Below are 14,375 nucleotides of genomic sequence, written 5' to 3'. Positions count from 1 at the left end.
CAGATGATGATTCATTGCTAGACATGACTTTTCAATGATTCTCCTCCACCCGTATTTCAGAGAAAACCTCTCTGATTAATGATAATGGTTAGTCGACAAAAAGGTTTTTTTCTGTTATTTTATTCCATATACACAACTGTGTATTTATCATGTACAAGAACCCTATTAAGGAAAAAATCATATAATAAATACTGAATAAAAATAGAAAATAAAATCTCAAAACTATACCCTAAAATCATGGAACAATAACTGTAATTTCTATCCTACAGCTATACACAGATTAAAAAAAAATTCCTACAATCCCCCTCAAGCTAGACTAAAGATATTCTCCATAGCCAGCTTGCTAGTTAGAAAATCAAATTGCTTTTTACATATCCCTTTTGTAAAGATATCTACTACTTGCTCTTTAGTAGAGATATAAGGCATGCATACTTGATCACTCTCAATTTTCTCCTTAATAAAATGTTTGTCTACTTCAACATGTTTTGTGCGATCATGAAGCACTGGATTGTGAGCAATCGCGAGTGCTGCCCTGTTGTCATAGTACAACTTCACTATAGTACAACTTCATAGGTGATGACTGAGATGACTTCAACTCTTCAAGCAATCTTTTTATCCAAATAATTTCACATATGTCATGAGCAACAGCCCTAAATTCAGCTTCAGCGTTGCTCCTAGCCACCACATTTTGTTTTTTGCTTTGCCAAGTGACTAGATTCCCACCAACAAATAAGCAATAGCCCGATGTAGATCTTCTGTCTACTATGCTTCCAGCCCAATCTGCATCTGTATAAGCTTCAATCTCTAGATGCCCTCGTGGTTTGAACAAGAGACCTTTTCCAGGTGTTCCCTTTAGATACCTTGGGATTATGTAGACAGCATCGAATGCATTGAACCAGGTGAATGCATGAATTGACTTACCATATTCACAGAGAAGGCTATGTCTGGTCATGTATGAGACAGATAAATCAGTCTCCCAACCAATCTTTGATACAACTCTCGGTCCTTCACACTCTTCAAATCTATAGGTTGTAGTTTAACATTAGGTTCACTCGGTGTTTCAGCTGGTTTGCAGCCCATCATACCTGTCTCATTAATGAGATCTAGCACATACTTACGATGACTAACAAAAATACCTTCTTTGGACCTAGCAAATTCAATTCCAAGAAAGTATTTCAAAGTACCCAAGCACTTGATTTCAAACTCACAAAGTCTTCCTTTCAAGTTTACGAGTTCATCAGAATCATCCCCAGTGAGCACAATATCATCCACATATACTACAATTAGAATAGCCACCTTACCCTCTTTTGAATGTTTGTAAAACATTGTGTGATTTGCTTGACTTTGAGTACATCCATATCGCTTTAACACCTTTCCAAAGCGTTCAAACTAGGCTCTCAAAGACTGCTTGAGTTCGTATAAGGACTTTCTCAGTTTGCAAACTTTTCCTGCTCCAAAGTGATTTTCGAATCCAGGTGTAAGACTCATAAACACTTTTTCTTCTAGGTCTCCATTAAGAAAGGCATTTTTTACATCTAACTGGTGTAAAGACCAATTAGAGTTAACTGCTAGAGACAATAACACACGAATAGAATTAATTTTAGCAACTGGGGCAAATGTTTCTTGATAATCTATTCCATATGTTTGAGTAAATCCCTTTGCTACTAGCCTAGCTTTGTACCTCTCAATACTTCCATCAGCTTTGCTTTTTATTGTAAACACCCAATTACACCCTACAATTTTCTTTTCCCTCAGTAACTCTACATTTTCCCAAGTACCATTCTTTTTTAGAGCATCCATTTCCTCAAACACTGCAAGCCTCCAACTCGGTTCATCTAGAGCTTCCTGAACATTCCTAGGCACAACCAGTTTTGAAATTTTAATAGTAAATGCTTTATAGGATTCAGAAAGGTGATCATAGGATAGATATTTGGCAATAGGACGCTTGGTACAGGCACGGGTTCCTTTTCTAAGAGCAATGGGAAGATTATCTAATTCGAGATTTCCTGGGGCTAATTTTGGGGTAGGCTCAAGAGCAGAATTAGAATTTGAAGTACGTTGAGATGGCTGAATAATATGTGGGATTGAATCGGAAATAGGAATAGGAGAATTACCTGGAATACTTGAAGAACCATTGTCCAGGGCTGGCAATTGACTAGGTGCAGAGATGATTACGGGGTCTCTACTTTTTTCAGCGACATTCTTCCTTGAATAAACCACAGGTTCAAGATTGTTACGATTTTTAATCAAACGTAGCATTTCCTTTCCAATTTCAGATTCAGTGGGATTAATTTCCTTAACAACAGTATCAAGTATAGTCTTAGGTAAAGGTTCAACAGTTTCCCAAAAATTTGATTCCACTAAATTCTCCCCCTGAATTAATTTTTTTGAAAAATAAGGGATATTTTCCACAAGAGATACATCCATAGTTATGTGGATACGTTTAGCAATAGGATTAAAACATTTATATCCTTACTTATTAGGGGGTATCCCAAAAAAATACATTTTTCAACTCTAGGATCTAACTTAGACCTAGACCGTTTAGGAATGTGGACATAGGCAGTACAACCAAAAAAATTTCAAAGGTAAATCAGAATTAATCCTGGAATCGGGAAAGAATGTTTTAAAACTTTGTAATGGAGTAACATAATTTAAAATTTTGGTAGGCATCCTATTTATCAAATAAGATGCAGTAAGAATGGCATCACCCCATAAATATTTTGGAATTTGCATATAAAACATTATAGCACAAGCTGTTTCTAGCAAATGTCTATTTTTTCGTTCAGCTACACCATTTTGTTCAGGTGTATCTGGACAAGTAGACTGATACAAAATGCGTTTGTCTTTCAAAAAATTCCCAAGGATTTTATTAAAATGTTTAGTTCCATTATCAGTTCTTAAAATGCTAATTTTTGTTTGAAATTGAGCTTCAATCATTTTGTAGAAATCTGAAAAAATTTGCTCAACTTCATTTTTTTCTTTCATCAAATATACCGAACAAAGACGAGTATGGTCATCTATAAAAGTAACAAACCATTTTTTTCCAGAATTAGTGGTGACCTTAGAGAGTCCCCAAACATCACTATGAAAAAGATAAAGTGGTTTTGAAGAACGATAAAAAGTTTTAGTATAAGATTTACGTTGGCTTTTGGCCAATAGACAACTTTCACATTAAAAAGATAAAGGATTCAACTTTTTAAACAAAAATGGAAACAAATGTTTTAAATAAGAGAAACTAGGATGACCCAATCTATAATGCCAAACCATTATTTGATCATGAACAGAAAAAGAACTAATGCTACTTAGCCCTTGAACAATTTTATTCTTAGAAATATTATCTTCAAAATAATAGAGCCCATTAATCATCTTAGCACTGCCAATCGTCTTCCCCGAACTCTGATCCTGAAAAAGACAATGAGAATCATGGAAAATTCCACAACAATTAGAATCTCTCGATAATTTACTCACAGATAGAAGGTTGCAGGTTAGATTAGGAACATGAAGAACAGATTTAAGATCTATTCCCTTAGACAATTTTATAAGACCTCTTCTTGCAATCGGTGAGAAATTACCGTTTGCAATCGTAATCTTTTTTTCACATGAGTAAGGTTTATAGGAGTCAAACAAATTAGAAGAATTTTTCATATGATCAGAAGCTCCATAATCAATTATCCATGGAGCATAAGTTGGAAAATACATTTTAAAGCATTTATTTCTTTTGTAGATTGTGCAACAGAAGCATTAGGAATACCAGATGAAGACGAGGTGGATTTCAGCAGTGCATGAAGATGAGTCATCTGCTCCTTTCATTGGCAGTAGGAGTGCGACCAGATCTTTCAGCCTTACTCTTCCAATTTGCTGGTTTTCCATGGAGTTTCCAGCAAGTCTCACAAGTGTGGCGAGGTTTATTACAGAAATCACACCAAACACGAAGTTTCTCATCAGCTTTGGGTGGATACGAGGTGTTCCTATTGTAGCCTCCTCCAACAGCAAGGGCTGATCCTTCAACAATAGTGTCAAGAACCTTTTTTCCCAACATCACGCTCCTCTCTTCGAACCTCTGAAAAAACTTCACCTATTGGAGGTAAGGGCTGCCTGCCAATGATTCTCCCCCTCACCTCATCAAACTTAACATTGAGACCAACCAAGAATTTGTAAATCTGGGTTTTCTCAGTTGTTTTCTTATGCTGTTTACCATCTTCAGCAGATTTCCATTCATAAATATCGAAGAGATCCAAGTCTTGCCATATTCGCTTCAATGAATTAAAATACTTGGTAACGTTGTCCTCCCCTTGCTTTATTTTTCCAAGTCTGAGATTCAACTCAAATACTTGTGAGTGGTTTTCAAGATCTGAGTACATCTCAATAACATTGTCCCATAGTTCTTTTGCAGTAGGATAGCACATATAATTTGAATTGATATCTTCCTCCATGGAGTTAACAAGCCATGCCATGACCATAGAATTTTCAACATCCCAAGTGTCATAGTTTGGATCCGTCTTTGCTGGAGCCTTCTTCTCACCATTTAAATACCCCATTTTTCTTCGACCTCTCATATACATCTAAACTGATTGATACCATCTCAGAAAGTTGTCACCATTCAAACGAATGGTGGTGATTTGGACAGAATGGGATTCGGCAATGGTGGATTTGGTTGGAATTGGAACAATGGTGGAATCGGTGGGAATGTCTTTTGTGGTGCCTGATTTGCTACTGTCTGTCATGGTGGAGTGCGATTTCTTGGGTGCAATTTAGGGCTTAGGTGCGACAAGGGAAAACAGTCGACAAAACGATTTAGGGTTGGTGCGATTTTTTTTGGGTTTGATTTTTTGCTCTGATACCAAGTCAACAAAAAGGTTTTTTTTCTGTTATTTTATTCCATATACACAACTGTGTATTTATTATGTACAAGAACCCTATTAAGGGAAAAAAATCATATAATAAAAACTGAATAAAAATACATAATAAAATCTCATAACTATACCCTAAAATCATGGAACAAATAATTTCTATCTTACAACTATACACGGATTAAAAAGATTTTCCTACAGCGGCCAAGAATCCTCCCTTTTACCTCATCCATATTTTGGTTAATTCCAGCAAGGAGCATGTATACACGGTCACTTTCTTCACGCTTCTTGTGTTGGAGCAAATCAGCCTGACTTTCCCAAACATCATCATTGTATTGGTCCAGTTCTTGCCACCATCTCATTATAATAGCTTGTGACACTATGTTGTCCTTGCTTAGATTGCCATAGTCGAGCCTTTAGCTCAAATATTTGAGAATAATTCTCTAAATCAGAATAAGTATCACGCACTGAGTCCCATACCTCCTTGGCTGTAGTCATAAACATGTGAGGCTTTGCAATCGAAGCATCCACAGAATTGAGCAGCCATGCCGTGACCAGTGAGAGTTCTGATCTCCACACCCCATAACCAGCATCATCCATCTTCGGCTTCTCTCCAGTGAGAAATCCAAGCTTCCCTCGACCATCAACAGCAAGCTTGACAGATTGTGACCATTCTAAATAATTTTGTCCATTCAATCTATGCACAGTAATTTGCATAGATGAATGAACAACATCAATGGCAGCAGTCTGTTGAATAGGTGTGGTATTTTTCTGGGTTGGGGTAGTACTTGGGTTTTCTCTGGTAGAATCTTCAGCTATATCAGCCATTGAAGAAAAAAGCTTTAGTCGATCTAGGGTTTTCTAAGGTTCTAGGGTAGTCAGCAGTCTAGGGTTTATTTAGCTTTGATACCTGTAGTTTAGGAGAATAATTATCTATATATTTATTAATGTGTCAATCGGCATATTTATAGATTACATCACCGAACAGATCTGAAATATAAAAGCCATAAAAATAGGAACTAACAACTAATTCCTATTTCTAAGAAAACAACCCAAGACTAATTACTTTCTAATTTTTTCACGATAACTTACAAGAAACAATGAAGAAAGGGGTGTAGAAGCTTTCACATATACAGATTGGGCAAGATCCATTGAGGACAGAAGATCAACTTCCGGATATTGTACCACAGTACAGGGGAATATGGTTACTTGGAGGAGCAAAAAGCAATCTGTTGTGGCAAGAAGTAGTGCAGAAGCTGAGCTGAGAGCTCTTGCTCAAGGAGTATGTGAATTGATCTGGATTAAACGTGCCTTTGAAGAACTACAACTTCAAAGGACAAGTCCTTTGAAACTATATGGTGATAACAAATCAACAATCAATATAGCACATAATCTGGTCCAACATGATAGAACCAAGCACGTGGAGGTGGATTGTCATTTAATAAAAGAAAAGATTGAAGAAAAAGAGGTGTTATCTATGTGCAAAGCAAACAACAAGCTGCAGATTTGTTGACCTAAGGGCTATCAAAATAGAGTTTTGATGAGCAAGTGTGCAAGCTGGGCATGTGGAATCTGTAATGACCAGGTTGAGGAAGGGTGTAAAAATATTTTACATAAATTTCAGTATCAATACTTTCCTTTTTCTGTATAGATCATTTGATTCTAGTCTTAAAATAGTTGACGGGTAGCTGTCAAATTTGATCTGATTTGTACAGCTTACATAGTTGATTAGCTTACATCCTATATATAGGATATTGTATGCATTGAAAAATATATCAAATAATACATTTTTCTACAAAAGGGTACATGGCTCTTCGTAGTGTGGGGTAGTGGATGAGGTAGATTAAGATAGTACATATAGGAGGAGGGTAAAATGAATGAGGAAAGGGGGTTGAGTGATATTTTGTAAATAGCTTTACTCTAGGGGAAAGTTCAGGTCTCTCAAGTATCTTCATCGAAGAGTTAAGGTCTCTCAACTACCTCATTGTTCTTCACTGTTCTACTTGGTTCTTACCAATTTGTTTTATTAAACATCTAACCTCAGATTTGTCTATTTTCTATCTATCCTGCCTTCAATTTGTCTTTATTTCTGCCTTTTATCGTTGCTATTGATTTGAGGATCTTAGCTAAGGCATATCATTTGACAAACACTTCTTTCCCCAACTCAAAATGTTCAACTCTTTGCATCGTATCCTCTAAATCCTTCATTTTTTGTTGAGTTTGTATGGGATGCACTTTGAGGTCACGTGGACGATCTCTCATACAGCTTAACATCTTTTCCATCGATGAGGGTATGAGTGACCCAACTTGTAACAAATCGAAGAGAGAGGATCACAGCCATAGAGAACCTTGAACAAGGTGTGCCTTGTTTCCATATGAAACGAGGCATTATACCAATACTCTCCCAAGCTAACCATCGCATCCAACCTCTTGGACATCTGTACTGCCAATTGTTCGCCTATTTGAGGAGGGTATGCAATGCTGAGGTTGTGCCTTGTAACTTGAACTATTCTTGCGAGAACAACCAATATAGTATCTATGCTTTGGATCTAGAATGCCATTCTATGAAATTCATGACTAAATCCTCCCAGACTAGAGAAGGCAAGGCAATAGGTTGCAACAAACCAACAGGCAAAATGGCCACGGATTTGAGTTTTTGGCATGCCTTGCAATTGGGTACCCATCAGCCACTATCTTCCTCATCCATCGCTAATAAAAATCAGCCAATTTGTTTGAAGGTTTAATCCTCACCTGAATGTCCACCAAGAGAATAGTTGAGTATTCACACAAGATAAAACGAATAAGAGAGCAACCTATGGACAACATCAACTGCCCCTTGAACATTAATTGCCCATGCTCCATTGAAACCCCTGTAGCAAATCTAAAGTGATATGTGCCAAAAAATCACCTTTCTTTAGTTAAACCCGATAAGCATCTCAGTCAATCTCTTGAGAAACAAGCAAATTGTAGCAAAAACACTAGTTGATTAACACAGGACAGGGCATTAACCATCCTATTACTAGCCCCCGACTTGTATTGAATCTCAAAATTGTACCCCAAAAGCTTCGCCAACCATTGTTGATATTCCAAAGCCACTATCAATTATTTCAAAGCTTCTTCCAAGAAAATAAGGGTGCCATGTTTTTTTAGAATTCCTTCTCATATATTGGTTTCATTGTCGCTTGTTGGCCCAACAACTAACTGTAAAATGCCACTGACTGTTTTCCTTGCATTGAAACAACCCAAACATCGTAGCACGAAGTGTCCATATTCACCACAAACAAAATCAGAAAGAGATAACACCAAATTGTAGTCATGGGTGGCTTGCTTGAGAGCCTCTAACACCACAAATGAAACCTCATTCCAACAAAACTTATCCTTCTTTATTAGCTCTTTTAGGGACCATGCGATTCACTATCTCTGCGAACCAACTTACAAGCCTGTGAGTCCTAAGAATCCATGCAGGATTTTAATATTTTTAGGCTCCATCCAATCTAGCATCACTCGCAACGTAGATTATCCACAGCCAACCCTTCACCTAAGATTATGTGGCCAAATATTCTACACTCACCCTAGCCAACATACACTTCTTAAGACTATCATAGAGTTTATGCTTAGACAAATTATGGAGGACAATTAATAAATGACAAATATCGTCGTGCAAGTTGCGACTACACACCAAAATATCGTCAAAAATCACCAAAATTGACAAAAGTGTGGACGAAATAACTCACTCATAGTAGCTTTGAATGTTGTCCGGGCATTAGTAAGGCCTAACTGCATCACTAAGAACCAATAGTGGCCATCATGGGTAAGAAAAAGTAGTCTTGGGCACATCTTCGGGTTTGACATAGATTTGATGGTAATTGAATTATAGGTTAGGCTTCAAAAAAATAGTTGCTCCATGTAACTCATTCACTCGTCTACGATTTGAATAAGGAACTTATTCAACATTGTCTCATAGTTTAATGCTCTGCAATCACACAAAATCTCCAACGTCCATCTTTCATACAAACGAGTGAAACAGGGTTTGAAAATGGACTAACACTTAGTTGTATGATGCCTCCTGGCAACATAACACCCTTCGGCCCTCGTGGCTATCATGAAGGTCTTACACTCACTGAGGCGAGCCATCTTGCAAGACAATAGAATGTTCCCTGCACTGTAATGGGTTGTAGTTCCATTGGCATATTATACACGACCTTGTACACTTTGAGCACCTCTCTAATCCCAACCAAAACTTCCCAAGGGTCATCAAATTTATTAGAAACTACAGCCCAATGGCCTAGCCTTCGTGTTTTCTAGACCATTCAATGATCCTAGAGTTTTGTGTAATGTCAAGTCCCCTTGCAAACTTATACTAGTATTGCCCACATTAAACTTCATATAATGAGATTTCCGTTGATGTGGGTCAACCTTCCAACAATTGAATGCCCAAAGTGAGGTATGTACTTCCCAAGTCAAAAAGAAGAAAATCCTCAACAATCTCCACCCCTTGCAGCGAGGCTCCTACTCCACAAATTCCTCGTCTTCGTAGTTGTGCCCATTCCCAACCCCACCCCCCACAAGGCTCAATTATAGTGGTCGAAATCTACAAGGTATTAAGAACATTAAAAATAAAGTTATGAGTAGCTTTGTCATCTATTAAAGGTTGTCTACCAATATGACAGACTAACTTTTGAGTTTTTGGAGTTGTTAGTCCCACAACTGAGTTGAGACACTATGGCCACTTGGTTCTCCAACTCACATGCCTCTTGCTTGACTCCCACTTCCTCAAGGTAATCCAGTGCCTCAATCTCTTCACTGCAAACTCTTTCACCAAAATGACCTAAAATGGTGGTCTAGTGAGTATTACTCGTTACATTTGTATGGAACAACCCATAGTCTCTCTTTTGTTGGAGTTCAATTTTTGTCAATGGTGCCCACTGACCCGTAATTGACGCTAATAATCGTGGTTCGTGGAAGAGAGATTCTAGGTGAGTGGTAGGTTCATGCTCCCATTGTCGATACATGAACATGAGAAGAGTACCACCCTAAAGTTGCTCTGTTACACTTGAAATTTTGCTTCCACCTTTTGGGCCAAGTCCATGGCCTGCTCAAAGCCATTGGGCTCCAATGTAGCAACAACTCCAACACTCGCTTTAATATTCCTTCTAGGTACAACACCAATGACTTAAAGCAATTATAATAATCCCACAGGTGGTCTTCTGCTTGAGTGCCAAGAACTTGTAGCACATTGACCCCACCAAAAGTTGCGAAACTAAGAATAATTTGCACCTTCAAGTCCTCCCAATTCAGAAATGGTTAGCATTGGTGCTCCCATTGAAACCAAATCAAAGACACCTTCAAGGCTAATAATTGTCAATTCCAAGTGTTCTGTGTTAGTCATTCAATGAATAGAAGATAATGTTCTACCTTTAAGACCCAACCATCTGAATTATCACCATCAAAGAGGAGAGTTTGATGCATTATGGTCGCATATCCCATCTTGGCACTGTCAATGTCTTGGGTAGCCCAAGGAAGGTATGATGGTGCTTCCTCCATTGTCTCCACACTGGCCTCCATTCAATTCACCATGATACTCTAGTACTACTTGATACACCACAATAGTCAATTTGAAGCAATAACAAAAATCTTAGACTACCAGGATATTCAAGAGACCTACAGAGACCTAGTTTCTCTCCTAAGCTATACTCAATTATAAAATTCAGATATACCCATACCCTTACACTAATCAAATTTATCCTCATAAACTTACCAAATAAATCTAACTATAGGACAATCACAATGATTCTATGATAAATAATCAAATCGTTCCTTCATTATGCTACTTCCCATTTCCCAATCCCTCCACCAATTATGGTTTCTTACACCAAATGTTGGTGAATCGTAGTGAAGGCTTATCACCAAATAAACCCTCACAAGTATAAAAATTGTATTTCATAATATGCCTTTTCAATACTTGAGAAATACAATTTGGAAGGTGAAGAATTCTAAGGAAGCTCTCTTTTACACTTTCTTCGGAGCTCTGCTAACTCAATGCATGAGTTGTGGATATTATTTAATTACTTTTTGGTGTGTTTGATGTGCCGTATTATGTTGTATTGTATTTTATTATAATGATTTGTGTTTTACAACATATTTTTATATAGTTTTATGTTTGGTATTGACTTATATTTACAAGTAAATATTTTAAAAGTCAATACCAAACATATTACTGTCTAAAACATGCTATAAAACACATAATACAAGATACCAAACGTAAATGTTAAAAACATTATAAGTGTTACTAGTAGAAGAATACACATGCCATGCATTAAGATAAGAAAATATGAAAGATAGTATAGCATTTCTCTTGGAAGGAAATAAAGTGTAACAAACCTTCCCAAAACATAAGGCACGAACTTCACTGATGTCAATCCATAAAGATAATTGCCCAAAGAAAAAGGAAGCAAAGGGCTTAAACGGAGAAGGGTAACAACTCTGAAGCCATCTTCTCCAATAGCCTTGTCAATTGCAAGGAACTTTTTGTTCCCTTCAACTAGTTTAAGAATTCTCTCGCGAGCGAAATATCTAGCAATGAGAAAGGCAACACTTGCAGCTAACTGAAAAGGGTTAACAATAAATAAGCCAAAACGTCAAAACACAAGTGGCAGGAATAGTTCTAATTCATATTAACTTGAGGGAGAAACTAACTCACTGTTCCGCTGATAGAGACTATAATTGTGCCAATAAAAGATCCAAAAAGAAGACCAGCTGACATTGTCAATGGAATAGCTGGAATTGCAAGAACCTAATGAAAGCATAAATCACTTACATTCAGGATTTGACACCATTGAAATCTAACTTGAATTGTGTCAATCAATGACTTTAATTACAGGAGTCCCTTAAGTTAAATACTCAAACAAGTGTCAAATGGAGCACAGTTAAAAGGATGAATGTTTAAAGAGAGATTAATAGGAATGAGCATCAAATGCGTACTTCAAGTCCGGCATATACTGCTACAAATAAGGCATATCCAGCTGGACCATAACCTGTTTAATATATATATATATATATATCAAAATCAAAATGCCAACCAATTAAATCCACAACCCAATTCAAAAATCTCTTCAACAATATCAACATATCTCAGAATCCAGCCAATGGTATCCACATCCATTACCAAATTAAAGAATTTCAACAAAATAAGGCTTAAAAAAATTCAGGATCAACACCGACCATGAAAATCAACCACAAAATTAGCACAAACCTTCAAAAGGGTGAACAATTTGTTGATTATTACCTTCAATAAAAGTCGAAAATTGACTCAAAAATGAGTTGACTTGGTCCTTGTAGATGTAACCCACAGTACCAAACCCACCCACCACACCCACCAGCAACAACCCAGCCAAAATGGTCCCTTTAAGCGCAGTGTCCCCCTCCGAGCCATCGCCCCCATCGACCCCGTCTCCGGCTTTTTTGTCGTCGTCGTCAGACTTGGGGTTATTGAAGAGCCATTTTTGGCTCTGGGGAGGGCTGTTGGGAGTGCCAGTGTTCTTCTGAAGAGTCTGCTTCTTGGTTTGTTTAAGAGAAGAACATGGAGTAAGGAAGTAGAAGCGCTTATTGGGCCTAAAGCTGTAGAGAAAAGCAGAAGGAGGAGTGAGGGAGGAGAGGCATGGCGACGGTGGCGGCCTCAGGGTGAGTAGGGTGCGCATTTTAAGCAAGACTTGTGGCGCAGAATAGGATTGGTTGTACAACAACAAGTGCCATGTGTGAGAGGAACGAGGCAGTATTTTGGGTCAGATATTAGAATGGACTGGAAGTATGGAACTGTTATGTCGCGTGTGGTCTGTAGCTGTACGGATGTGGTCTGTATTATTAATTTGACATTTGTGGTGATTTTTAGTTGCATGAGATTTTCCATGCTTTCTACGTCAGCTACAGCCACGTGTACTCGTAATTATGATGTGAAAATAATATAGAAGAGTTGATGTGGTGCATGAAGGAACTCAAAGTGTGGCAAAGGGTGTGCCATGTTGTGCCATTAATCACCTCTACATTAATTAATTTTTTTTTTGTCGGGTACATTAATTTAAACGTTAAAAGTCAAGTTTGGCCACTGCTTTAAAATTAAAGAAAGCAATTTTATATATTTAATGTCCAAGGCATCGTTAGAAAAATTTCAAACCAATACAGGTGTGTTGGGAAATTTGACTTTTTATGCTTAATAGTATGGTGTAATACAAAATAATGCTAGACATTTTTAACATTACAAAATAATGTCAAAAGTTTTGCTAGTACCCAAAATACCTCTAAAAACAACTATCTTCTCTCTTCCTTCCTCCTCTCTTCCTTCTTCTTGTTTCTTCATCACTCTCACTCACCTCACCTCACACCACCACTAAGAGCACCACGGTAGAACCCCATCGAGCTTGGGATCACCACTAAGAAAGTCATTTGTAGAGGAGGATCAAGACCAAATTAAGGGTTGAGAAATCTTGAAGAAAAATTTAATGGGTAAGCAATTTTTTCTTAAATACTTGGATTAGTGATGTTTCCTTTAAAATTTTTGAGCATTTCGAATAGATCTAAGCAATATTTGTACATTTTTTTGGGTTTTTTCTGGTTTTTTGTCGATCTGCGTTTTTTGGGAATTTTCTGGGTTAGTGTTGTGCTCGATGGGTGCTCGATGCCTGCTCGATGCAGGCTCGATGACACACCAATTTTAGCGTTGCATGTTCTGCTCGATGGGTACTCGATACCTACTCGATGGGTACTCGATGGTCATGTGCATTCTCACTTTTTCACGCATGCTCAATAGATGCTCGATGCAAGCTCGATGGCACATCATTTTTTACGTTGCATGTTGTACTCGATGGATACTCGATGGTAATGTGCATTCTCACTATTTCATGCATGCTCGATAGATGCTCGGTGCCTGCTCGATGCAAGCTCGATGGCACATCATTTTTTACATTGTATGTTGTACTCGATGGGTACTCGATGGTAATGTGCATTATCACTATTTCATTCATGCTCGATGGATGTTCGATGCCTACTCGATGGATGTTCGATGCCTGCTCGATGCAAGCTCAATGGCACATATTTTTTTACGTTGCATGTTGTGCTCGATGGTTACTCGATAGCCACTCGATGCAAGCTCGATGGTAATGTGCATTCTCACTATTTCGTGCATGCTCGATGCAAGCTCGATGGTCATGTTTTTCAGCATCATTAAAATACCATTTCCTACCATCTGTTTTTCAGCTAACTGTATTTGTGTTTTTTTATTTCAGGTTCTACTGTTTACGTATTTGTTTCTTACAACGGTGTTTGGGAAATGCATGGTAGGAAATGGTATTTTAAGGATGCTGAAGGTGAAGTGATACCAGTAGAGAATGATGTCACTTACTTGCAACTACTTGACATACTGCACGAGACATTTCAGGTGGATAGAGAGGTGTATGAATTGAAACTCGAGGTGCCATACATATGCGGCGAGCAACCATTTGCACCGGTTCAATTGAAGAATGATCGTCAAGT

The 14,375-nt window shown here is 37.8% G+C and overlaps 1 protein-coding gene across 1 annotated transcript in view; it reads right to left on the bottom strand.

Annotated features, from left to right (window-relative positions):
• The window catches only part of LOC133777511 (uncharacterized), a 30,741-nt gene extending 18,073 nt beyond the window's left edge, over nucleotides 1–12,668 (bottom strand). The window contains exons 1-4 of the mRNA XM_062217158.1: nucleotides 12,136–12,668; nucleotides 11,832–11,884; nucleotides 11,551–11,643; nucleotides 11,232–11,455 (exon numbers count right to left, since the gene is read on the bottom strand). Of these exons, the coding sequence (XP_062073142.1) occupies nucleotides 11,232–11,455; nucleotides 11,551–11,643; nucleotides 11,832–11,884; nucleotides 12,136–12,547 (782 nt within the window). The 5' untranslated portion in view covers nucleotides 12,548–12,668. The remainder of the gene's footprint in view (nucleotides 1–11,231; nucleotides 11,456–11,550; nucleotides 11,644–11,831; nucleotides 11,885–12,135) is intronic.
• Nucleotides 12,669–14,375: the final 1,707 nt, after the last annotated feature.

The sequence above is a fragment of the Humulus lupulus genome, chromosome 5 (genome assembly GCF_963169125.1).
Source record: "Humulus lupulus chromosome 5, drHumLupu1.1, whole genome shotgun sequence".
NCBI classification, from domain to species: domain Eukaryota; kingdom Viridiplantae; phylum Streptophyta; class Magnoliopsida; order Rosales; family Cannabaceae; genus Humulus; species Humulus lupulus.
The sequence above is the reverse complement of the archived record's forward strand: the minus strand, read 5'-3'. Positions and strand labels throughout refer to the sequence as shown.